Genomic DNA, 26004 nt, shown 5'->3' with positions numbered 1-26004 from the left:
GATCAGTTTTGGGGTAACATACACTTTAATGTACACAACACCCCACATGTATAATGGTTTCTGACAAAAGAAAAATAACAAAAACACAAAGTATTGTTCCCAAAACAGAGCGTGTGTGAGAGAGTCCTCGGCTGTACACTATACAAAGCAAATAAATAGACCTGTTCAAAAAAAAAAAAAAAAAAAAAAACCCCACAAAAGAAACTCCTTCAGCTGCGCTCACTATATACAAAGTCATGTGGTCGGCAAGCATTGTCTATTGTGCGAGTCTGAGCTCCCCGGGGGGGGGGGGGGGGGGGGGAAGAGACCGACCTCGTGGGCCCACCGGCATCGTTCACTGGTGGAAGAACAAGTCGTCATAGTCGTCCCCGGAGTCCAGGCTCAGCTCGCTGTCAATTGAGGAATCCCCGAAGTCGTCACTTTCCAGATCGCCGTCGTCGCTGCTGTCAAGGATGGAGATGAAGGAGAGATCGGAGGAGCTGCTGTCACTCTCTGTGGGTGCGGGGGTTGGGGTTGGGGTTGGAACTGGAATGGACTGCGCCAGATCTGCCAAGCAAAGAAGACAAACTTCATTACACGTGTCATGTTCAAATTTTTTTTTTTTCTTTTAAAACAATTTTTGTAATCCTTTCATGAATGCCAACATGTACTGAAGCAGAGCATGATCCCCTCCCTTCAGAGACTGGACCGCAGGGCAGTATTCCAACATAACCACCCCCTAGACCAGGGGTCTTCAAACTACGGCCCTCCAGGTGTTCAGGAACTACAATTCCCATCATGCCTAGTCATGTCTGTGAATGTCAGAGTTTTGCAATGCCTCATGGGATTTGTAGTTCTGCCACAGCTGGAGGGCCGTAGTTTGAGGATCCCTGCCCTAGACAACCAACTGCCTTGCTAAAGAAGGGTAAAGGTGATGGACGGGCCAAGCATATCTCCAGACCTAAACCCTATTGAGCAAGATCCCCAAGCTTCGTGATGTCATCATGGAGGAGGGGAAGAGGACTCCAGTGGCAACCTGTGAAGCTCTGGTGACCTCCATGCCCAAGAAGGTTAAAGGCATTGCTGGAAAATAATGGCGGCCACACAAAATATTGACACATTGGGCCCAATTTGGACATTTTCTCTTAGGGGTGTACTCACTTTTGTGGCCAGCGGAAAAATACTGCAGCTGCTGACTTTTAATATTCGGACACTTACCTGTCCTGGAGTCCAGCGCCGTCTGCAGCAGAGGAGGAGCGATCGCTCGTCACTCTGCTGCCCCCTCCGCCATCCTCTGTGAGGGAACCAGGAAGTGAAATGCTCCAGCTTCACTGCCCGGGTTCCCTACGGCGCGCATGCGCGAGTCGCGCTATGCCTGCCGATTTGCTCCCGCTGTGTACTGGGGGGGGGGGGGGGGAGAAGGTGACGTCATGCCTGCATTCTGCCTGAGACTGTGTGGCCTGAAGTGGGTGCAAAAACCTGTCTTTAGACAGGTATCTGCACCCCCCTCCCCCCTGAAAGGTGTCAAATGTGACACCGGAGGGGGGGGGGGGGTTCCGATCAGCCGGAGTTCCAATTTAGGGTGTTGAGTTATTTTGAGGGGACAGGAAATTTACACTGTTATACAAGCTGTACACTCACTACACAACATTGTAGCAAAGTGTAATTTCTTCAGTGTTGTCACATGAAAAGATAGAAGAAAAGATTAACAATGTGAGGGGTGTACTTACTTTTGTGAGATATTGTGTATCTATCTCTATCTAAATAAATAAATCACACACACATTTTTTTATTATTATGAACACAGATGAGCCGAGTATTACTGGAAAAAGCAGAGGGATAAAATGGACACACTGCGCCCCCTTGTGGAGAACAGATACTATGACCTGCTTGCCGCACAGTAAAGTGCACAGTTCAGCAGGAACCGGACAAATCCGGAGGTGGGGGTGGATGTCCCCGTTCAACTGTAGCCTGTAGCAGCTCTGGGGGAAGGTCGCCTGTAGCAGCTCTGGGGGAAGGTCGCCTGTAGCAGCTCTGGGGGAAGGGAGGGTCGCCTGTAGCAGCTCTGGGGGGAAGGGGGGGGTCGCCTGTAGCAGCTCTGGGGGGAAGGGGGGGTCGCCTGTAGCAGCTCTGGGGGGAAGGGGGGGTCGCCTGTAGCAGCTCTGGGGGGGGGGGAAGGGGGGGTCGCCTGTAGCAGCTCTGGGGGGGGGGAAGGGGGGGTCGCCTGTAGCAACTCTGGGGGGGGAAGGGGGGGTCGCCTGTAGCAGCTCTGGGGGGGGAAGGGGGGGGTCGCCTGTAGCAGCTCTGGGGGGGGAAGGGGGGGTCGCCTGTAGCAGCTCTGGGGGAAGGGGTCGCCTGTAGCAGCTCTGGGGGGAGGAGGGGGGGGTCGCCTGTAGCAGCTCTGGGGGGGGGGAAGGGGGGGTCGCCTGTAGCAACTCTGGGGGGGGAAGGGGGGGGTCGCCTGTAGCAGCTCTGGGGGGGGAAGGGGGGGTCGCCTGTAGCAGCTCTGGGGGGGGAAGGGGGGGTCGCCTGTAGCAGCTCTGGGGGGGGAAGGGGGGGTCGCCTGTAGCAGCTCTGGGGGGGGAAGGGGGGGTCGCCTGTAGCAGCTCTGGGGGAAGGGGTCGCCTGTAGCAGCTCTGGGGGGAGGAGGGGGGGGTCGCCTGTAGCAGCTCTGGGGGGGGGAAGGGGGGGTCGCCTGTAGCAGCTCTGGGGGGGGGGAAGGGGGGGTCGCCTGTAGCAGCTCTGGGGGGGGAAGGGGGGGTCGCCTGTAGCAGCTCTGGGGGGGGAAGGGGGGGTCGCCTGTAGCAGCTCTGGGGGGGGAAGGGGGGGTCGCCTGTAGCAGCTCTGGGGGGGGAGGGGGGGGTCGCCTGTAGCAGCTCTGGGGGAAGGGGTCGCCTGTAGCAGCTCTGGGGGGAGGAGGGGGGGGGTCGCCTGTAGCAGCTCTGGGGGGGGGAAGGGGGGGTCGCCTGTAGCAACTCTGGGGGGGAAGGGGGGGGTCGCCTGTAGCAGCTCTGGGGGGGGAAGGGGGGGTCGCCTGTAGCAGCTCTGGGGGGGGGAGGGGGGGTCGCCTGTAGCAGCTCTGGGGGAAGGGGTCGCCTGTAGCAGCTCTGGGGGGAGGAGGGGGGGGTCGCCTGTAGCAGCTCTGGGGAGAGGGGGGGGGTCGCCTGTAGCAGCTCTGGGGAGAGGGGGGGGGGGTCGCCTGTAGCAGCTCTGGGGGGAGAGGGGGGGGTCGCCTGTAGCAGCTCTGGGGGAGAGGGGGGGGGGGTCGATCGCCTGTAGCAGCTCTGGGGGGAGAGGGGGGTCGCCTGTAGCAGCTCTGGAGGGGGGGGTCCGCCTGTAGCAGCTCTGGAGGGGGGGGTCCGCCTGTAGCAGCTCTGGGGGAGGGGGTCGCCTGTAGCAGCTCTGGGGGAAGGGGGGGGGGGTCGCCTGTAGCAGCTCTGGGGGGGGGGGGGGGGTCGCCTGTAGCAGCTCTGGGGGAGGGGGTCGCCTGTAGCAGCTCTGGGGGAAGGGGGGGGGGGATCGTCTGTAGCAGCTCTGGGGGGAGAGGGGGGGGTCGCCTGTAGCAGCTCTGGGGGGAGAGGGGGGGGGGGTCGATCGCCTGTAGCAGCTCTGGGGGGAGAGGGGGGGGGGGTCGCCTGTAGCAGCTCTGGGGGGAGGGGGGTCGCCTGTAGCAGCTCTGGAGGGGGGGGTCCGCCTGTAGCAGCTCTGGGGGAGGGGGTCGCCTGTAGCAGCTCTGGAGGGGGGGGGCCGCCTGTAGCAGCTCTAGAGGGGGGGGTCCGCCTGTAGCAGCTCTGGGGGAGGGGGTCGCCTGTAGCAGCTCTGGGGGAGGGGGTCGCCTGTAGCAGCTCTGGGGGGGGGGGTCGCCTGTAGCAGCTCTGGGGGAGGGGGTCGCCTGTAGCAGCTCTGGGGGAGGGGGGGGGGGGTCGCCTGTAGCAGCTCTGGGGGAGGGGGTCGCCTGTAGCAGCTCTGGGGGAAGGGGGGGGGGGGGGGGGGGATCGTCTGTAGCAGCTCTGGGGGAAGGGGAGGGGGGGGGATCGTCTGTAGCAGCTCTGGGGGAAGGGGAGGGGGGGATCGCCTGTAGCAGCTCTGGGGGACGGGAGGGTCGCCTGTAGCAGCTCTGGGGGACGGGGGGTCGCCTGTAGCAGCTCTGGGGGACGGGGGGTCGCCTGTAGCAGCTCTGGGGGACGGGGGGTCGCCTGTAGCAGCTCTGGGGGACGGGGGGGGGGGGGGGATCGCCTGTAGCAGCTCTGGGGGAAGGGTCGCCTGTAGCTCTGGGAGAGGGGGGGGGTCGCCTGTAGCAGCTCTGGGGGAGGGGCAAATCTAGCAGGTTGTAGTTGTCATGCAGTGGTCACCCACCTCTCACCTTTACGCTCTAGGATCAGAGCCACCCTCCGGTCCTTCATCTCCTGGCTCAGTTTGTCCACCATTCGGTTGATGCAGTTGTCCAGGACGAGGGATCGAGTCTGGGACTTTATCTCCTGCCGGCAGATGGGACACTCGTCCTTGCGCTTCCGCCATGACTGGATGCAGAAGGCACAGAAGCTGTGCGCACAGCTGAGGGTGACAGCCTGGCATACCAAAAAAAGAAAAAATACAGGGAGGATGTCAAAGTGTGCAGTAACCCCTAGCAACCAGACTTCATTACCAATCCCCCTTATGAGCCATCTACAAATTTTTCATTCCACAGTTGATATGTTATACTTACTGCAGTGCACAATTTCCATACAGGGCCTTGCAAAGCAAGAGATATACTCACCTTCCGGGTTCCTCACCATTTCTGGGTATGGGGAGGGGGGACTTCTTACCCAGCGGTGCAGATGATCATTGGTGTTCGGGTCATGTAGACGTCGCTCCTATTATGGAACCTAAGAAGACCCGGCCACAGGAATCACATGACATCACAAGAGCCAACATTTCTCCTGTATGGTGGAATTGATGGGTGTTGTATCCCATCATTCTCAATGCCAGACTAGACATCATGGGCCAGATTCATCAAGAGATACGACGGCAGATCTCCTGATCCGCCGTCGTATCTCTGAGATCCGCTGGTCGGATCTATGCGACTGATTCATAGAATCAGGTTCCGCATAGATCTCCCTTAGATCCGACTGGTGTAAGTGACCTACACCGTCGGATCTTAGGCTGCAATCTCCCGCCGGCCGCTAGGTGTCGCCTCTGTCTTTTATGCAAATGAGGAGAACCGCCGATTCAGAAACGAACGCCCGCCGCTTTTTTTTTTACGTCGTTTGCGTTCGGCTTTTTCCGGCGGATAGTTACCCCTGCTATATGAGGGGTAGCTAATGTTAAGTATGGCCGTCATTCCTGCGCCGAGTTTCAAATTTTTACGTCGTTTGCGCAAGTCGGTCTGGAATACGGATGGCCGCAATTTACGTTGCCGCCGAAAACAATGACGTCCTAGCGACGTCATTTGGAGCACGCGCCTGATTTAAATTGTACACTCCCCTTAGCCGCGGAATTTGAATTCCACCGGGGGAGTTACGATCCGCCGGTGCAAGTTTCGAGGTAAGTGCTTTATGAATCATGCACTAGCCTCGCAAAATTGCACCGGCGGATCGTAAATCACATAGATTAGCGGATCTTTAGATCCGCGTAATCTATGTGAATCTAGCCCCATGTCTGAACAAGCACTGTGCCCAACTCACAAACCAGAATAAAGGCTCTCCATTTATCAACCACAAGACTTGCCGTCTAAAGCGGGGGTACACATCGGCAATCCCACAAAGACTCCGGCGGGGGTACGCATCGGCAATCCCACAAAGACTCCGGCGGGGGTACGCATCGGCCCGGCAGCCGTCTAAAGCGCTGGGGCACACGCGTGCACCGGCCCAGCAGCCGTCTAAAGCGCTGGGGCGCGCACCGGCCCGGCAGCCGTCTAAAGCGCTGGGGCGCGCACCGGCCCGGCAGCCGTCTAAAGCGCTGGGGCGCACCGGCCCGGCAGCCGTCTAAAGCGCTGGGGCGCACCGGCCCGGCAGCCGTCTAAAGCGCTGGGGCGCACCGGCCCGGCAGCCGTCTAAAGCGCTGGGGCGCACCGGCCCGACAGCCGTCTAAAGCGCTGGGGTACGCGTGCACCGGCCCGACAGCCGTCTAAAGCGCTGGGGTACGCGCGCACCGGCCCGACAGCCGTCTAAAGCGCTGGGGTACGCGCGCACCGGCCCGACAGCCGTCTAAAGCGCTGGGGTACGCGCGCACCGGCCCGACAGCCGTCTAAAGCGGGGGTGTACGCACGCATCGGCACGACAGCCGTCTAAAGCGGGGGTGTACGCACGCATCGGCGCGACAGCCGTCTAAAGCGCGGGCACGCACGCATCGGCCCTCCAGAGGTTGGGATTGTTGAGAGTACATCCAGTACCGGAAGCGAACACGTTCATATATCTTTCCAAGGGGGTGGTGGGGGGTTGGGGGTTGAGTAGGTAAAAGATGACAGATGCACAACATGCTGGTAAATAAAACCAGTAACAACACAGATGACGAAGACAAGTCAAGACCACTCTCGCTGGCAAATAAAACAAGAAATTGGTCGCACACTGGACCTCCAAAATTATCTTGTCATCTTTATTGTCAAAAAGGTCAGACAGATACAGGCAATGGAAGACGCGTTTCACTAGCGATACGTCTGTATCTGTCTGACCCTTTTGACAATACAGATGACAATAAAGATAATTTTGGAGGTCCAGTGTGCGACCAATTTCTTGTTTTATTCGTCTTCCACGGTGGTGAGCAGAGGTCTGCACCTGCGATCGACCTTGCACCCGATTCTGCCTGGAGCGGTGTGCTTCTCCTTACTCTCGCTGGCAGCTAACCATCCAACTCTGGATAACGTCTCGCCACTAGCCATCTCGCCTTCTCAGAACCAGGGTCTGGTGTGAAGTTCTAGAGAGACCTCAAAAGATTGACTGCAATGAACGCTCTATTGACCCTAGACATTTACCAAGACACTTAAGCCTTTATCGCCCCCCCCTGGACAGTCCTATTGACCTTTGATTGGGAGGGAGAGGGTGTCATTTATTTTGAGGAACCTTGCTCTAGATCAGGGAGTCTCAAAACGGACATCCCTCCAGCTGTTGCAAAACTACAAATCCCATCGTGCCTCTACCTGTGGGAATCATGCTTGTAACTGTCAGCCACGCAATGCATCATGGGACGTGTAGTTTTGCAACATTTGGAGGGCCGCCAGTTTGAGACCCCTGATCTAGACGCCAATAGCTGAAATGCATATACAGGAACAGCTCTACCTTCCAACAGGTCTCAAACTTGTGATGCTACACTGAGGCTTCATGGCTCCACAGCATAAAGAGGTGGAAACACATTTCCAAAGACTGCAATGCTGCAGACGTCACCCGTTGCCATGACTCCTGGCCAGCTCCACAAAGACATGGCGTGACCAGTTTGGCGGAACTCAAGTGTCCTGTACAGAGACCTGACCTCATCCCTACTGACCACCTTTGGGATGAATTGGAACACCGGTGGTGAGCCAGGTCTTCTCATTCAACATCAGTACCCAACCCCATAAATGGGTAAAATTACCCCAGAAGAATGGTGGATGGTACAGCCACAAAAGAGGAGGGGCAGCTCCATATTAATGGCCATGGTTTGGGAATGGGATGACCATCATCACCACACAGCTGCATTGTCAGGTGTCCCCAGACTATTGGTCATATCTTGTGTACTCTGGAAACAGGCTCACCTCTATGAAATTCTCAGAACAGATAATGCATTGCAGTTCGTTGTCCAAGACGTCGTTCATGTGATTGAGAACTTCCTCCTTCTGAGCCTCCACCTTCTCCTTTTCCTTCTGTAAGAGACAGTCAATGACAGCGGTCACAAACCCGAGCACCGACCCCAGGATCTTCTGCTTGCTTAAAACCCACCACAATACGTTTAAAGCTGGAGCCCTGCCGGTGTCAGTTTACAGCAGAGATCGAGGCCTTTCTGCTCTCCAATGTGTGGGATACAGACACCTGGACTCTCCTCTCCTGCACTGAAGTTGCTTACTCCGATTTCCCTGCACACTGTGAGCTCCTCACAATGTGCATTGGGCAAGTCAGATAGAGCCACACGGGACAACTCTGTGAATGTCCTTGAGTGGTCCAGCCAGAGCCCAGACTTGAACCCGATTGAACATCTCTGGAGAGACCTGAAAATGGCTGGGCACCGACGCTCCCCATCCAACCTGATGGAGCTTGAGAGGTCCTGCTAAAGAAGAATGGGAGAAGCTGCCCAAAAATAGGAGTGCTGAGCTTGTAGCATCATACTCAGAAAGACTGGAGGCTGTAAAGTGGGGGGAGCCTGCGACACTCATGGACCGTGCGGGGGAGAGCCTGCGACACTCATGGACCGTGCGGGGGAGAGCCTGCGACACTCATGGACCGTGCGGGGGAGAGCCTGCGACACTCATGGACCGGGCGGGGGAGAGCCTGCGACACTCATGGACCGTGCGGGGGAGAGCCTGCGACACTCATGGACCGTGCGGGGGGAGAGCCTGCGACACTCATGGACCGTGCGGGGGAGAGCCTGCGACACTCATGGACCGTGCGGGGGAGAGCCTGCGACACTCACGGACCGTGCGGGGGAGAGCCTGCGACACTCACGGACCGTGCGGGGGGGAGCCTGCGACACTCGCGGACCGTGCGGGGGAGAGCCTGCGACACTCACGGACCGTGCGGGGGAGAGCCTGCGACACTCACGGACCGTGCGGGGGAGAGCCTGCGACACTCACGGACCGTGCGGGGGAGAGCCTGCGACACTCACGGACCGTGCGGGGGAGAGCCTGCGACACTCACGGACCGTGCGGGGGAGAGCCTGCGACACTCACGGACCGTGCGGGGGAGAGCCTGCGACACTCACGGACCGTGCGGGGGAGAGCCTGCGACACTCACGGACCGTGCGGGGGAGAGCCTGCGACACTCACGGACCGTGCGGGGGAGAGCCTGCGACACTCACGGACCGTGCGGGGGAGAGCCTGCGACACTCACGGACCGTGCGGGGGAGAGCCTGCGACACTCACGGACCGTGCGGGGGAGAGCCTGCGACACTCATGGACCGTGCGGGGGAGAGCCTGCGAGACTCATGGACCGTGGGAGGAGCCTGCGAGACTCATGGACCGTGGGAGGAGCCTGCGAGACTCATGGACCGTGGGAGGAGCCTGCGAGACTCATGGACGTGGGGTTTTTTATTTGTAATAAATTTGCAAAGATTTCAAAACAAACTCCTTTCACGTTGTCATTATGGGGGATTGTGTTTAGAATTTTTTTAGGAAAATAATAAATTGATTCCATTTTGGAATAAGGCTGCAACATAACAAAATGTGGAAAAAAGTGAAGCGCTGTGAATACTTTCCAGATGGACTGTACAGCACACTGTAAATTGTATAGGGTGGGGCTCTCCGCTTTCTTACTTGCATGTCCCAGGAAAAGAGTTAGTAAGAAATACAATGTCTGATTACATCACACGTCCTCACCTTTGTCTCCTGCAGTTCTCGGTTCTTGTCCTGAATAATCTGCTCAAAATCCCAATGGTGGCGATTCAGCTCTTCCATGAGCAGGGAATGCTGGGAAAACATGAGCAGAGGGCTGGCGTTAAATTAAAAGGGTAAATGCACTTTCGCTGGAGAAAATAAAATAATATAGCGTATACAATTGCGATAAAAGTCATATTATAATAGACCGTTATTAAAAATTACCTTTCCTTTTCAATCTGCAGCTTTGTAATTTTCTGTAAAATGCAATATGGCAACCTGGGAGGTGTCCTGTACAATGTCTACAGAACACCCCCCAGAAAACATCACTTCCTGCTTCTGTGATTGGCTCACTGATTTTTTTTCCCCATAAGTCTGCACTAAGATACAAGTCAGATATCAGGCATCCCCTGCAACAAAAATTTCATTTTTTTGGTGAGATACTCCTAATAGGGAAATTGCGTCTAAAAAGGGATGGAGACCCTGCAGCTTTCTTTATTAATGCCCTGCGGGGTGCAGAAGCTGGGTTGATAATGATGAAACCATTAGATAGACTTTCCTACATGGACACAGAGAAACAAACAGCTATTTCTTCAGGGTAAAAAAAAGGTAGGAATCTGCAACAAAGTTTGTTAAAATCCTTGTAATGTACGGAGATCACCCAGAGGGGGATGTTTTTTTTCCCCTCAAAAGTGGAGTTACTCTTTAAGCCAATGTATCCTTCCAGAATGTTTAGCTCCTATTATTGCGTAGTCGTGCTGAAATCTTTCTACATGTGGGGGGGGGGCAGCTCACAGACAAGTGTTTTTTTGTTGGTTCGCCAGCAGTCAAAGCACCAGCATGACAGCCAAGTAACTGGCATTTCCAATACAGATCGGCAATAGCAGCCTACAGATCCCAAATACTGTGTGGGATTTAACCACTTAAGGACCCCTTCACGCCGATATACGTCGGCAGAATGGCACGGCTGGGCACATCAACGTACCTGTACGTTGCCCTTTAAGCCCAGCCGCGGGGTCTGGGCACACCGACCCGGTCCGAAGCTCTGTGACTGCGGACCCGATCGTCGCTGGAGTCCCGCGATCGGTCCACGGAGCTGAAGAACGGGGAGAGCCGTGTGTAAACACAGCTTCCCCCGTTCTTCACTGTGGCGCCGTCATCGATCGTGTGTTCCCTTATATAGGGAATCACAATCGATGACGTCACACCTACAGCCACACCCCCCCTACAGTTAGAAACACATAGGAGGTCACACTTAACCCCTTCAGCGCCCCCTTGTGGTTAACTCCCAAACTGCAATTGCATTTTTAATGGTCCCAAAAATGTGTCAAAAGTGTCCAAAGTGTCCGCCATAATGTCGCAGTCACGAAAAAAATAAAAATAAATCGCTGATCGCCGCAATTAGTAGAAAAAAAAACAAACAATTAATAAAAATGCAATAAAAATATCCCCTATATTGTAAACGCTATAAATTTTGCGCAAACCAATCGATAAACGCTTATTGCGATTTTTTTTAACCAAAAATAGGTAGAAGAAATACGTAACGGCCTAAACTAAGGAAAAAAAAATGTTTTTATATATTTTTGGGGATATTTATTATAGCAAAAAGTAAAAAATATTGCATTTTTTTCAAAACTGACGCTCTATTTTTGTTTATAGTGCAAAAAATTAAAACTGCAGAGGTGATCAAATACCACCAAAAGAAAGCTCTATTTGTGGGGAAAAAAGGACGCCAATTTTGTTTCGGAGCCACGTCGCGCGACCGCACAATTGTCAGTTAAAGCGACGCAGTGCCGAATCTCAAAAACTGGCCAGGCCCTTTAGCTGTCTAAAGGTCAGAGTCTTAAGTGGTTAACCACTTCAGATCCCGCCCATAGTAATGATGTCCACAGATGGGATCTCACAGCCTGGGTGGACGTCATATGACGTCCTGGGCTTCCCAGCCGTCTAGGGGGCGTGCGCGCCAGCGGCATCGCTCTGGACGCGATGCACGTGCCCGGCAGCCGCGATGTCCGCCGGGCACCCACGATTGCCCGCAATCGCGGCAGGACCGTGGCTGTGTGTGTAAACACACAGATCCATGTCCCGTCAGAGGTGAGGAGACCGATGTGTGTTCCCAGTACAGAGGAACACCGATCAGGCTCCTCCCCTTGTGAGCAGGGAACACATTTAACCCCTTCCCTGCCAGTCACATATACTCAAGAGGAACTTCCGTAAAATCCATTTCTCTGAGTTCATAGATGGACACAGCCTTCATTGACCTTAGGGTTATGATCTCCTGGTAGGAAGAAGCATAACCCTAAGGTCAATGAAGGCTGTGTCCGTCTATGAACGAAAGAGAAATACTATTTTGTGTCATTTTCTGAATGCAGCAAGATCTTGTATCCCGCTTAGATGAAAAAAAAAAAAAAGAAAGGAAAGGAAAGAGACACAACCACCTTCAGTGGTCATGTGGCTCAGGAAGGTGGAAGAGCTGAAACGAATGGAAAATGTTGTGTGGACAGGGAGGCAGAAACTAAAGAAATATAAGAAAACATGGTTTCTCTGTAACCTCTTTATCAACTCAGAGAAGGGAGGGATTCTCATCACTGAGAAGAGATGAGATATTATTAATAGAATTATGAATTATGTAGTCTTACTTTTTTTTTTCTCTCTCTTTGGGCATTTGTTAAATATTTTTCTGGGGGTTTCCATATACAACCATGTTTGAGGGATCTCGAATATGGGGTCAGTGAAGGGTAAATATAGGACCAAGGGAAAATAAAGAATCAATGACGAAGAAAAGGATGTGTTGTAAATAGATTGTTTTGTGATTACTACTATAGCTGACTTAGGGAAAACCGTTTTCTCAATAAAAGGAAAAATGTTAAAAAAAAAAAAAAAAAAGGACCTTGAGGCAGCCGACACCTCCAACGTACCAGAATAAGAAAAGGAATGGTCGACATCCAAAATGTTATTTCTTTCTTAAATACATGTACAAAGCTGTAAAACAACCTACTCGTTTCAAACGTTAGTCTTGGCTAAGGACTAACGTCCGAAATGCGTGGGTCGTTTTACAGCTTTGTACATGTATTTAAGAAAGAAATACCATTTTGGATGTCATCCCAAGTGCCGACCATTCCTTTAGGGTTGTCCCGATAACGATACTAGTATCGGTACCGATACCAGGGGAAAATGCTCCGATACTTTACTGATACCTGACTTTCCCTGTATCCTCCTCTAGTTCCCCCATCCGTTCTGCTCTCTCCCTCGATGCTCCTGTGTCTCCCCTCCGTGCCCCTGCCGTTCTGCTCTCCCCCTCCGTGCCCTGTGTCCATTCTCCGTGTCGCTGCTCTTCCCCCTCCGTGCCGCTGCCGTTCTGCTCAACCCCCTCCGTGCCCTGTGTCCATTCTCCGTGCCGCTGCTCTCTCCCCTCCGTGCCCTGTACAATTCTCCGTGCCGCTGCTCTCTCCCCTCCGTGCCCTGTGTCCATTCTCCGTGTCGCTGCTCTTCCCCCTCCGTGCCCTGTACAATTCTCCGTGCCGCTGCTCTCTCCCCTCCGTGCCCTGTACAATTCTCCGTGCCGCTGCTCTCTCCCCTCCGTGCCCTGTACAATTCTCCGTGCCGCTGCTCTCTCCCCTCCGTGCCCTGTACAATTCTCCGTGCCGCTGCTCTCTCCCCTCCGTGCCCTGTACAAATCTCCGTGCCGCTGCTCTCTCCCCTCCGTGCCCTGTACAATTCTCCGTGCCGCTGCTCTCTCCCCTCCGTGCCCTGTACAGTTCTCCGTGCCGCTGCTCTCTCCCCTCCGTGCCCTGTACAATTCTCCGTGCCGCTGCTCTCTCCCCTCCGTGCCCTGTACAGTTCTCCGTGCCGCTGCTCTCTCCCCTCCGTGCCCTGTACAATTCTCCATGCCGCTGCTCTCTCCCCTCCGTGCCCTGTACAATTCTCCGTGCCGCTGCTCTCTCCCATCCGTGCCCTGTACAATTCTCCGTGCCGCTGCTCTCTCCCCTCCGTGCCCTGTACAATTCTCCGTGCCGCTGCTCTCTCCCCTCCGTGCCCTGTACAATTCTCCGTGCCGCTGCTCTCTCCCCTCCGTGCCCTGTACAATTCTCCGTGCCGCTGCTCTCTCCCCTTCGTGCCCTGTACAATTCTCCGTGCCGCTGCTCTCTCCCCTCCGTGCCCTGTACAATTCTCCATGCCGCTGCTCTCTCCCCTCCGTGCCCTGTACAATTCTTCGTGCCGCTGCTCTCTCCCCTCCGTGCCCTGTACAATTCTCCATGCCGCTGCTCTCTCCCCTCCGTGCCCTGTACAAATCTCCGTGCCGCTGCTCTCTCCCCGCCGTGCCCTGTACAATTCTCCGTGCCGCTGCTCTCTCCCCTCCGTGCCCTGTACAATTCTCCATGCCGCTGCTCTCTCCCCTCCGTGCCCTGTACAATTCTCCGTGCCGCTGCTCTCTCCCCGCCGTGCCCTGTACAATTCTCCGTGCCGCTGCTCTCTCCCCTCCGTGCCCTGTACAATTCTCCGTGTCGCTGCTCTCCTCCCTCCGTGCCGCTGCTCTCTCCCCTCCGTGTCCTGTAAAATTCTCCGTGCCGTTGCTCTCCCACCTCTGTCAGGATGGAGAGTCAATGATCACTGACTATCCATTCACATAGGAAAAAAGAAAACCGCGCTACTACACAAATGAACTAAAGGCAGCAGCTAACGTGCGATACACACAATAGAAAACAAAACAAAACGTGCCGTATTGGCGCGGCTTTTTGTTTTCTATCCATTCCCATAACTGAGCATCGTAACCTGTGTTTACGATGCTTCAGTTTATGAATGGAGAGGAGCTTCTGTCCATTCATTTCCAGTGCAGCTGAGAAAGGGACTGGGGAATCTGTGTCCCTAGTCCCTTTCTCAAAGGGGAGATGTCAGAGGTCTGTTAAGACCCCTGATATCTCACCAAAGCCCCCCAACATGGCTAAGAAAAAAAAAATAGCAATAAATAAAAATTATTAATTGTAAAAAAATAATACATATTAAAATAAAAAACAAAACACACTGACACATCCACCCCCCCCCCCCAAGGAAAAATTTAAATAAACAACCAAAAATTGTGAAAAATTTAAATTGTAAAATAAAAAAAATACTGACACATGGCATATAAAAGAAAAAAAAAAAAAAAAAAAAAAAAAAAAAAAAAAAAAAAAAGGTATCGGTATCGGTGAGGACTTGGGGAAAAAAAAAAAAAAAAAAAAAAAAAAAAAATATCGGTACTTGTACTCGGTCTTAAAAAAGTGGTATCGGGACAGCCCTACTTTCCTTTTTCAGCAAGCTTTGTTGAAGCTTTTAAAGTATCATTCAGCTCCAGTTTGGCAATGTTGAACATGGATCCTAATGGCAATGCCGGTTGCCACTTTAAAAACAAGCTGCTAGCAGGCTTTTAAACAAGCTTCAGGAAGTGCTAAGGCCTGCTAGCAGTTTTTGTTTAAAGTGGCAATCAGAACTCACATTAGGTTCCGTGTTCAACATTGCCAAACTGGAGCTGAATGGTACTTTGAAAGCTTCAATAAAGCTTGGTGAAATCTCTGCAAATGCTTTGTCAAAGCTTGGCTTTCAATCCTGCTCAAGCTGAAGCCCGTGAAACAGGCCTAAGGCTATCTATTCTAAACCAGGGCAGGGCTGCATTTTATCTCTTCATTAGCAGCGCAATGCACGTTGTGCGGGTGTGTTGTGGAACAACACTGGGCTGCCATTCAAAGTGAATGTCACTGCAACACGCCCAACATGCATACGTGTTACTACGAATGGGTCCCTTATTAGACAGATGATGGCCATACAGGACTCTACCTCTTGCAGTAGTTGGCTGAGCTGCTCCTTCAGATGGACCTCTTCGGCGACCTTGGACTCGGTGGATGAGTTCTACAAGACAAGAGAATTATCTGATACAACCTCAAAAATACTTCCTTTGCTTTTCCTGAGAGACCCCTGCAGGGTGCCACCACCCACCCCCCTTCTGAAGAAGCCGGCTGTCTGGCTACTACACTGACCAGCTGGGTTCAATAAAATTACATTTTCTGACTAGGAACCCTTTCGCTGCCAGAGCCATTTCTACATTTTTTTTGCACACGTTTAAAGAAAATATATATATATATATATATTTTGGTCTGAAGATTGCACAAAACCCCCCAAACATTATATGCTTTCTGAAAGCATACAGCCTAGAGCAGGGATATGCAATTAGCAGACCTCCAGCGGCTTCAAAACTACAAGTCCCACCATGCCTCGGCGTGTCATGCTTGTGGCTGTCAGTCTTGCTATGCCTCATGGGACTTGTAGTTCTGCAACAGCTGGAGGTTCAGCTAACTGCACATCCCTGGCCTAGAGAATAAGATAGCAACAATTCCAATTTTTTGTTACACCATATTAGCAAAAAGGATTGACCGATTTTTGAGGGGGTGCTTTGAGGGCATTTTATGTGCTTGGGTGTCTATTTTACAATTTTTTTTTTTTTACTTACCCCCACCCCCCCCATATCACATAGGGAACTAAAAGCCCCCCATTGTGATGTTTTTTTGGCGACTGTTTTTCTTTAACCGCTTAACGCCCGCCGCACGTATATGTACGTCCACAGAATGGCACGTACAGGCATATGGGCGTACATATACGTCCCTGCCTTCTTGCGGGTCAGGGGTCCAATCGGGACCCCCCCCCCGGTACATGCTGCGGGCGTCTTACCTTCGGGAGAGATCCGTGATGAGGGGGCGGCTGTTCCTTTTATGTCGGCCCCCTCGTGATCGCTCCTAGCCAATCCGGCAACCCCCCCCCGCCGTGTGACTTCCTCTGCCTGTGTAATGTAAACACTGGCAGAGGAAGTGATGTCAGCTCTCCTCTCGGCGGTATTTTCAATCCGACGAGAGGAGAGAAGACATCACAGTAAGTGGCACCAACACTACACTGACACCACACACATAGGCACACTTAAGCCCTTCCGATAACCCCCCCCCCCCTGTCACAGTGTCACTGATTGCAGTGATCATATATGTACTGATCACTGCATTTAGGGTCAGTGTGACAGGCAGTTAGTGTTAGGTCCAGGGTAGCCCCGTACCCCCCTAATAAAGGTTTAACCCCTTGATCACCGCCCTAGTTAACCCTTTCACCCCCTATTGCCAGTGTCACTAAGCAATCGGTTTTCTGATCGCTGTATTAGTGTCACTGTTGCCGCTAGGTAGCTAATTCTTTTTTCATATTGCGATTTTTTTTTTACTAAAGACATGTGGCTGAATACATTTTGGCCTACATTTTTGACTAAAATTTAGTTTATTCGATTTTTCTTATAACAAAAAGTAAAAAATATTGTTTTTTTTTCCAAAAATGTCTCTATTTTTGTTTATAGCGCAAAAAATAAAAAAATCGCAGAGGCAATCAAATACCATCAAAAGAAAGCTCTATTTGTGGGAAGAAAAGGACGCAAATTTTGTATGTGAGCCAAGTCGCACGACCGTGCAATTGTCTGTTAAAGCGGCACAGTGCCGAATCGCAAAAAAGCCTTTGGCCATTTAGCAGCATATTGGTCTGGGGCTTAAGTGGTTAATGAGACACCTGGGGTCTAAAGCAGTGGTTCTCGACCCTGCCCTCAAACAGGCCATGTTTGCAGGTTTTGCTTTATCTTGCACAGGTGCTAAATCAGAGTCAATAGCTTGGTATTTTAGACAACCATTTTATCCAAGAGAAAATCCCAAAACATGGCCTGTTGGGGGTACTTGGAGGACAGGGTTGAGAACCACTGGTCTAGAAGACCTCCGATGTCTCACCTGTGCTCCAATGAATCTCATGCAGTGCCATCTACAGGCTGAGAAAACTCAGACGTGGACCTAGAAATGGCGTTTTACACATTTCCAGGTCAGCAAGAAGAAGGGAAGCAGAACGGACGCATGCTCGCTTGGCTCCCTACCCTCTAGCTGGTGGAACTCAGCATGCCAGTCCTGCATGCACAGAGTGGGTGGGTGGCCTTTAATGGGGGGGGGGGGTTGAAGCCACGGGATCACTTCTATCCGACAGCCAGCAATTGGCTTGTCAGATATACACACATGCCCAGTTGCTGCAGCCACGGGGAGTGTGTCAACACCCCCTGCTGTACAACGTATGGACCCGGCAGTAAACGGGTTAAAGCTGTAGTTTAATCCGATTATATTTTGCCTTCCCCGATTCTTCTATTCACATGCTTATAAAATTAGTAGAGCAGGAATTATGAGAATCCTTCCTATAAGCAAGGGGACCCTTCTCCACAGGCCACCTATGTAAGTGGAACCTTCTGCATGAACTACCAACACAACAGAGTCCCTTCTGTACTGACCACCAGGGTAAGGGGTCACTTTTCAATGAGCCACCAATTTAAGGGGGATTCTTCTTCCCTGATCACAAATGGACAGGGTTTCACTTTCTTCTGCTGTCCACCAGTGAAAAAGGGCACCTTTACCATTCACTTCCAGTCAAATGGAACCCTATACACTGATCACCAGTACAAGAGGGCTCGTTGTCACTGATCATCATGTAAGCGGCCATTTACCCACTGGTTAAATGCTTCTTTATGCATAGGCGTAGAGGAATTAACCACTTCCCGACCGCCGCATGTAGATATACGTCGGCAGAATGGCACATCAACGTACCTGTACGTGCCTGCCTAGACGTGGGTCGGGGGTCCGATCGGGACCCCCCCCGCTACACGCGGTGGTCGGGTTCCCTCGGGGAGCGATCCAGGACGACGGCGCGGCTATTTGTTTATAGCCGCTCCGTCGCGATCGCTCCCCGGAGCTGAAGAACGGGGAGAGCCGTATGTAAACACGGCTTCCCCGTGCTTCACTATGGCGCTGCATCGATCGAGTGATCCCCTTTATAGGGGAGACTCGATCGATGACGTCATTCCTACAGCCACACCCCCCTACAGTTGTAAACACACACTAAGTGTACACTAAATCCTACAGCGCCACCTGTGGTTAACTCCCAAACTGCAACTGTCATTTTCACAATAAACAATGCAATTTAAATGCATTTTTTGCTGTGAAAATGACAATGGTCCCAAAAATGTGTCAAAATTGTCCGAAGTGTCCGCCATAATGTAGCAGTCACGAAAAAAATCGCTGATCGACGCCATTAGTAGTAAAAAAATAAAAATAAAAATGCAATAAAACTATCCCCTATTTTGTAAACGCTATAAATTTTGCGCAAACCAATCGATAAACGCATTTGCATTGCATTTTTTTCAAAATTGTCGCTCTATTTTTGTTTATAGAGCAAAAAATAAAAACCGCAGAGGTGATCAAATACCACCAAAAGAAAGCTCTATTTGTGGGGAAAAAAGGACGCCAATTTTGTTTGGGAGCCACAGCCACTACATCTCATAGGTAAATAGGCAGTATCACTTGCCTTACACTCACTATGGCGCTTTCCTCTTCTCCTTCTAGGGCTTCAGGCTATGGGCCATTTCTTTGCATCATTGCATACAATGCAGGGCTATAAGCCCTGCATTGTATGTGGAGGTAGGCATTAGACTGTGGCTGGGCCAGCCACAGTCCAATGCCTACCTCCTCCACATGCAATGCAGGGCTAGTAGCCCTGCATTATATGCAATGATGCAAAGAAATGGCCCATAGCCTGAAGCCCCAGAAGGAGAAGAGGAAAGCGCCATAGTGAGTGTAAGGCAAGTGATACTGCCTATTTACCTATGAGATGTAGTCGCTGTTGGGCAGCGCTATTGTATTCAAGCAACCTCGTGTCCACAATTGCTGCCAATAGAGATTCCCCCATCCATGCTTTAAGTATAGATAGGAGACTCAAACTTTTCTCAAGTTCAGCGCATTACTACTATATATATTCTTACTTTGCTCTGCTGCTCTTCTTGCATCCTATGCACCTCGTTGACCCTCTGCAGATGTTCTTTTCTTTTGCTGACCATCTGATTCTGGAGATCGATAAGCTCCTGCCTGCATTTCAGCTGACAATGGGTATCCTCTGATGGGCTCTGCTGTGGATCTTTCATGTTTCGCATGTCTTTGTGTTTTTTCTGGACCCGAACGTTTAGGCTGCGTAGATCTGCTATAGACTCTCTCATCCTGGACAGCTGCAAAGTGTTCATGCACTGCTGCTGGGTAGCCGCTATGATGTCCAAGTCCGATTCCAGCTGCTCTGCAAGTACTGTTGGCTGTTTGGACAGGTCAGGCTTTGGCAATTTTGCAAGCTGTTCTTCTCTTCGTGGGAGCTTGGCTCTGGACATACTAGAGGTACCAACCTCCGTTCCAGGAGTCTCGGAATCTTCACAGTTAAGTTTGCGCTTGTTTCGCGGAGGTTTGCTCTTTGCGAACAGAAATGGTCGGATTTTCCCCATGTTCTCCTGGACCAGTACATACTCAAACTCAGGTGTGTCCGCATTTGGAAGAGGTACGCCAAACTGGACAGAGGATCCTTTGGTCAGTGTGTAAGGTTTGCTTGCATCCAGTCTCTCATTGTTCACCCACACTCCATTCAAGCTCTGCAAGTTGGTCAAAAAAAACAAAACAAAAAAACGAATCACAAAAAATAAAACAAAAAAAACAAAGTATGCAGGGTTGGGGAAATCGGATCTTAGGATGTGGACCGAGAAGCAATGCCGTTGATCTATGCATGTGAGGCGGGAAGCAATGGCACCGATGTATGCATGTGAGGCGGGAAGCAATGGCACAGATGTATGCATGTGAGGCGGGAAGCAATGGCACCGATGTATGCATGTGAGGCGGGAAGCAATGGCACCGATGTATGCATGTGAAGCGGGAAGCAATGGCACCGATCTATTTTGCGGGAAGCAATGGCACCGATCTATTTTGCGGGAAGCAATGGCACCGATCTATGCATGGGAAGTGGGAAGCAATGGCACCGATCTATGCATGGGAAGTGGGAAGCAATGGCACCGATCTATGCATGGGAAGTGGGAAGCAATGGCACCGATCTATGCATGGGAAGTGGGAAGCAATGGCACCGATCTATGCATGGGAAGTGGGAAGCAATGGCACCGATCTATGCATGGGAAGTGGGAAGCAATGGCACCGATCTATGCATGGGAAGTGGGAAGCAATGGCACCGATCTATGCATGGGAAGTGGGAAGCAATGGCACCGATCTATGCATGGGAAGTGGGAAGCAATGGCACCGATCTATGCATGGGAAGTGGGAAGCAATGGCACCGATCTATGCATGGGAAGTGGGAAGCAATGGCACCGATCTATGGACGTGAAGTGGGAAGCAATGGCACCGATCTATGCATGGGAAGTGGGAAGCAATGGCACCGATCTATGCATGGGAAGTGGGAAGCAATGGCACCGATCTATGCATGGAAGTGGGAAGCAATGGCACCGATCTATGCATGGGAAGTGGGAAGCAATGGCACCGATCTATGCATGGGAAGTGGGAAGCAATGGCACCGATCTATGGACGTGAAGTGGGAAGCAATGGCACCGATCTATGGACGTGAAGTGGGAAGCAATGGCACCGATCTATGGACGTGAAGTGGGAAGCAATGGCACCGATCTATGGACGTGAAGTGGGAAGCAATGGCACCGATCTATGGACGTGAAGTGGGAAGCAATGGCACCGATCTATGGACGTGAAGTGGGAAGCAATGGCACCGATCTATGGACGTGAAGTGGGAAGCAATGGCACCGATCTATGGACGTGAAGTGGGAAGCAATGGCACCGATCTATGGACGTGAAGTGGGAAGCAATGGCACCGATCTATGGACGTGAAGTGGGAAGCAATGGCACCGATCTATGGACGTGAAGTGGGAAGCAATGGCACCGATCTATGGACGTGAAGTGGGAAGCAATGGCACCGATCTATGGACGTGAAGTGGGAAGCAATGGCACCGATCTATGGACGTGAAGTGGGAAGCAATGGCACCGATCTATGGACGTGAAGTGGGAAGCAATGGCACTGATCTATGGACGTGAAGTGGGAAGCAATGGCACTGATCTATGGACGTGAAGTTGGAAGCAATGGCACTGATCTATGGACGTGAAGTGGGAAGCAATGGCACTGATCTATGGACGTGAAGTGGGAAGCAATGGCACTGATCTATGGACGTGAAGTAGGAAGCAATGGCACCGATCTATGGATGTGAAGTGGGAAGCAATGGCACCGATCTATGGATGTGAAGTGGGAAGCAATGGCACCGATCTATGGATGTGAAGTGGGAAGCAATGGCACCGATCTATGGATGTGAAGTGAGAAGCAATGGCACCGATCTATGGATGTGAAGTGGGAAGCAATGGCACCGATCTATGGATGTGAAGTGGGAAGCAATGGCACCGATCTATGGATGTGAAGTGGAAAGCAATGGCACCGATCTATGGATGCGAGGTGGGAAGCAATGGCACCGATCTATGCATGTGAAGTGGGAAGCAATGGCACCAATCTATGCATGTGAAGTGGGAGGCAATGGCACTGATCTATGGATGTGGAAGGAGAAGCGATGGCACCGATCTATGGGTGTGAAGTGGGAAGCAACGGCACCGATCTATGGGTGTGAAGTGGGAAGCAATGGCACTGATCTATGGATGTGAAGTGGGAAGCAATGGCACCGATCTTTGGATGCGAAGTGGGAAGCAATGGCACCGACCTATGGGTGTGAAGTGAGAAGCAATGGCACCGACCTATGGGTGTGAAGTGGGAAGCAATGGCACCGATCTATGGATGTGAAGTGGGAAGCAATGGCACCGATCTATGGATGCGAAGTGGGAAGCAATGGCACCGACCTATGGGTGTGAAGTGAGAAGCAATGGCACCGACCTATGGGTGTGAAGTGGGAAGCAATGGCACTGATCTATGAATGTGAAGTGGGAAGCAATGGCACCGATCTATGCATGTGAAGTGGGAAGCAATGGCACCGATCTATGGATGTGAAGTGGGAAGCAATGGCACCGATCTATGGATGTGAAGTGGGAAGCAATGGCACCGATCTATGGATGTGAAGTGGGAAGCAATGGCACTGATCTATGGATGTGGAAGGAGAAGCGATGGCACCGATCTATGGATGTGAAGTGGGAAGCAATGGCACCGATCTATGGATGTGAAGTGGGAAGCAATGGCACCGATCTATGGACGTGAAGTGGGAAGCAATGGCACCGATCTATGGACGTGAAGTGGGAAGCAATGGCACTGATCTATGGACGTGAAGTGGGAAGCAATGGCACCGATCTATGGATGTGGAAGGAGAAGCAATGGCACCGATCTATGGACGTGGAAGGAGAAGCCAGGAAACGCACAGAAGTGATATTCAAGCACCTAGAGAAATGACAGGCTGTGTAAAGTGAAGCATTGGAAGGCCCAGACTTACACTGTTATCGGTGGCTGTCCACTGGCCCTGTGCGTTCTGCCGGAAGATGCAGTGCGTCCGGGAAATCATTAGAGGGCATGACGTAGAGACCAGCTGGTAGGTGACCCCGATCCCTCTTCCCACAGTCACCTGTTGGACAGACAAAATGATTCATTACAAATACAATAAAAAAGTAATAAACACCACTGATTAATAAAAGATACATTTTCACATCACGTCTTTTGATAGAAGACAGTCACAGCGAGAATGCCACAATGGCGACTGACCGCTAGACCCAAGCACTGCACCGTAGAACGCATATATACTCCTATATACTGAGGGGGTATAGGTTCCCTCAGACAGTATTAGTCGCTCCTATATACTGGGGGATATAGATTCCCTCAGAGAGTACTAGTCGCTCCTCTATACTGAGGGGGGTATAGGTTCCCTCAGACAGTACTAGTCGCTCCTCTATTCTGAGGGGGGGGTAAAAGTTCCCTCAGACAGTACTAGTCGCTCCTCTATACTGAGGGGGTGTAGGTTCCCTCAGACAGTACTAGTCGCTCCTCTGTACTGAGGGGGGTGTAGGCCCCCTCAGACAGTACTAGTCGCTCCTCTATACTGAGGGGGGTATAGGTTCCCTCAGACAGTACTAGTCGCTCCTCTGTACTGAGGGGGGTATAGGTTCCCTCAGACAGTACTAGTCGCTCCTCTGTACTGAGGGGGGTATAGGCCCCCTCAGACAGTACTAGTCGCTCCTCTGTACTGAGGGGGGGTATAGGTTCCCTCAGACAGTACTAGTCACTCCTCTGTACTGAGGGGGGGTATAGGTTCCCTCAGACAGTACTAGTCGCTCCTCTGTACTGAGGGGGGTGTAGGTTCCCTCAGACAGTACTAGTCGCTCCTCTGTACTGAGGGGGGGTATAGGTTCCCTCAGACAGTACTAGTCGCTCCTCTGTACTGAGGGGGGGTATAGGTTCCCTCAGACAGTACTAGTCGCTCCTCTGTACTGAGGGGGGTATCCCTCAGACAGTACTAGTCGCTCCTCTGTACTGAGGGGGTTATAGGTTCCCTCAGACAGTACTAGTCGCTCCTCTATCCTGAGGGGGGGGGGGGGGTAAAAGTTCCCTCAGACAGTACTAGTCGCTCCTCTATACTGAGGGGGGTATAGGTTCCCTCAGACAGTACTAGTCGCTCCTCTGTACTGAGGGGGGGTGTAGGTTCCCTCAGACAGTACTAGTCGCTCCTCTGTACTGAGGGGGGTGTAGGTTCCCTCAGACAGTACTAGTCGCTCCTCTATACTGAGGGGGGTATAGGTTCCCTCAGACAGTACTAGTCGCTCCTCTATTCTGAGGGGGGGGGGTAAAAGTTCCCTCAGACAGTACTAGTCGCTCCTCTATACTGAGGGGGTGTAGGTTCCCTCAGACAGTACTAGTCGCTCCTCTATACTGAGGGGGGGTATAGGTTCCCTCAGACAGTACTAGTCGCTCCTCTGTACTGAGGGGGGTATAGGTTCCCTCAGACAGTACTAGTCGCTCCTCTGTACTGAGGGGGGTGTAGGTTCCCTCAGACAGTACTAGTCGCTCCTCTGTACTGAGGGGGGGTGTAGGTTCCCTCAGACAGTACTAGTCGCTCCTCTGTACTGAGGGGGGGTATAGGTTCCCTCAGACAGTACTAGTCGCTCCTCTGTACTGAGGGGGTATAGGTTCCCTCAGACAGTACTAGTCGCTCCTCTGTACTGAGGGGGTATAGGTTCCCTCAGACAGTACTAGTCGCTCCTCTATCCTGAGGGGGGTGTAGGTTCCCTCAGACAGTACTAGTCGCTCCTCTGTACTGAGGGGGGTATAGGTTCCCTCAGACAGTACTAGTCGCTCCTCTGTACTGAGGGGGGTGTAGGTTCCCTCAGACAGTACTAGTCGTTCCTCTGTACTGAGGGGGTGTAGGTTCCCTCAGACAGTACTAGTCGCTCCTCTGTCCTGAGGGGGGTATAGGTTCCCTCAGACAGTACTAGTCGCTCCTCTGTCCTGAGGGGGGTATAGGTTCCCTCAGACAGTACTAGTCGCTCCTCTGTACTGAGGGGGGTGTAGGTTCCCTCAGACAGTACTAGTCACTCCTCTGTACTGAGGGGGGGTATAGGTCCCCTCAGACAGTACTAGTCGCTCCTCTGTACTGAGGGGGGTGTAGGTTGCCTCAGACAGTACTAGTCGCTCCTCTGTACTGAGGGGGTATAGGTTCCCTCAGACAGTACTAGTCGCTCCTCTGTACTGAGGGGTACATAGGTTCCCTCAGACAGTACTAGTCGCTCCTCTGTACTGAGGGGGGTGTAGGTTCCCTCAGACAGTACTAGTCGCTCCTCTATCCTGAGGGGGGTGTAGGTTCCCTCAGACAGTACTAGTCGCTCCTCTGTACTGAGGGGGGGTATAGGTTCCCTCAGACAGTACTAGTCGCTCCTCTGTACTGAGGGGGGGTATAGGTTCCCTCAGACAGTACTAGTCGCTCCTCTATACTGAGGGGGGTGTAGGTTCCCTCAGACAGTACTAGTCGCTCCTCTGTACTGAGGGGTACATAGGTTCCCTCAGACAGTACTAGTCCCTCCTCTGTACTGAGGGGGGTGTAGGTTCCCTCAGACAGTACTAGTCGCTCCTCTGTACTGAGGGGGGTATAGGTTCCCTCAGACAGTACTAGTCGCTCCTCTGTACTGAGGGGTACATAGGTTCCCTCAGACAGTACTAGTCGCTCCTCTGTACTGAGGGGTACATAGGTTCCCTCAGACAGTACTAGTCCCTCCTCTGTACTGAGGGGGGTGTAGGTTCCCTCAGACAGTACTAGTCGCTCCTCTATCCTGAGGGGGGTGTAGGTTCCCTCAGACAGTACTAGTCGCTCCATTGTACTGAGGGGGGTGTAGGTTCCCTCAGACAGTACTAGTTAGCCCTAGTAAGGCCTCTCTCACCTCTTCCCCCTCAGGCAGTATAAGCCGCTCCTGGGTCCCCCCGACTCTCCTCAGACACCAGCACAGCTCCCCGTCCTCCGCCATCGCCAACCGAACGGCACCGGAGGCCGCATCCAGTCAAACTCTCCCCTGTCTGCGCGCGCGCTGTCAGGGGGAGCAACACGCATGCGCGTCCCCGGATTAATTCTTGACGCAACCGACAGGGGGGGGTGGCAAACGCCGCCTCAGCAATGTACACAGAGCTCGCACGTGATAAAGCGTAGCCAATAGGATCTACTATTGCTTTTAGGGGCG

The 26004-nt window shown here is 52.4% G+C and overlaps 1 protein-coding gene across 2 annotated transcripts; it reads right to left on the bottom strand.

Annotated features, from left to right (window-relative positions):
- Positions 1-2: 2 nt before the first annotated feature.
- On the bottom strand, positions 3-25918 carry RNF8 (ring finger protein 8). 2 transcript variants are annotated; one of them, XM_040351797.1, is made up of 8 exons: positions 25711-25918; positions 22782-22910; positions 19299-19946; positions 15266-15337; positions 9458-9547; positions 7685-7792; positions 4343-4547; positions 3-546 (listed from the first exon to the last, which is right to left on the bottom strand). In XM_040351797.1, the coding sequence occupies exons 1-8, from the start codon at positions 25792-25794 to the stop codon at positions 335-337; spliced, it is 1548 nt and encodes a 515-aa protein (XP_040207731.1). In that variant the 5' UTR covers positions 25795-25918; the 3' UTR covers positions 3-334. The 2 variants fall into 2 exon arrangements, with proteins under 2 accessions (XP_040207731.1, XP_040207732.1); XM_040351798.1 differs by having other exon boundaries at positions 400-546; positions 4336-4547.
- Between the last annotated feature and the right edge of the window lie 86 nt (positions 25919-26004).

Source organism: Rana temporaria, chromosome 4, assembly GCF_905171775.1.
Source record: "Rana temporaria chromosome 4, aRanTem1.1, whole genome shotgun sequence".
Classification (NCBI taxonomy): domain Eukaryota; kingdom Metazoa; phylum Chordata; class Amphibia; order Anura; family Ranidae; genus Rana; species Rana temporaria.
This window is presented reverse-complemented; position numbering and strand designations above follow the sequence as displayed.

Coding starts and splice junctions, on each gene's coding strand:
- RNF8 (XM_040351797.1), bottom strand. CDS start 25,794: ATGGCGGAGGACGGGGAGCTGTGCTGGTGTCTGAGGAGAGTCGGGGGG. Junction 15,338..19,298: donor AAGAAGAGCAGCAGAGCAAA/GTAAGAATATAT, acceptor CTTGTCTTGTAG/AACTCATCCACCGAGTCCAA. Junction 7,793..9,457: donor GAGAACTGCAGGAGACAAAG/GTGAGGACGTGT, acceptor TGTCTCTTACAG/AAGGAAAAGGAGAAGGTGGA.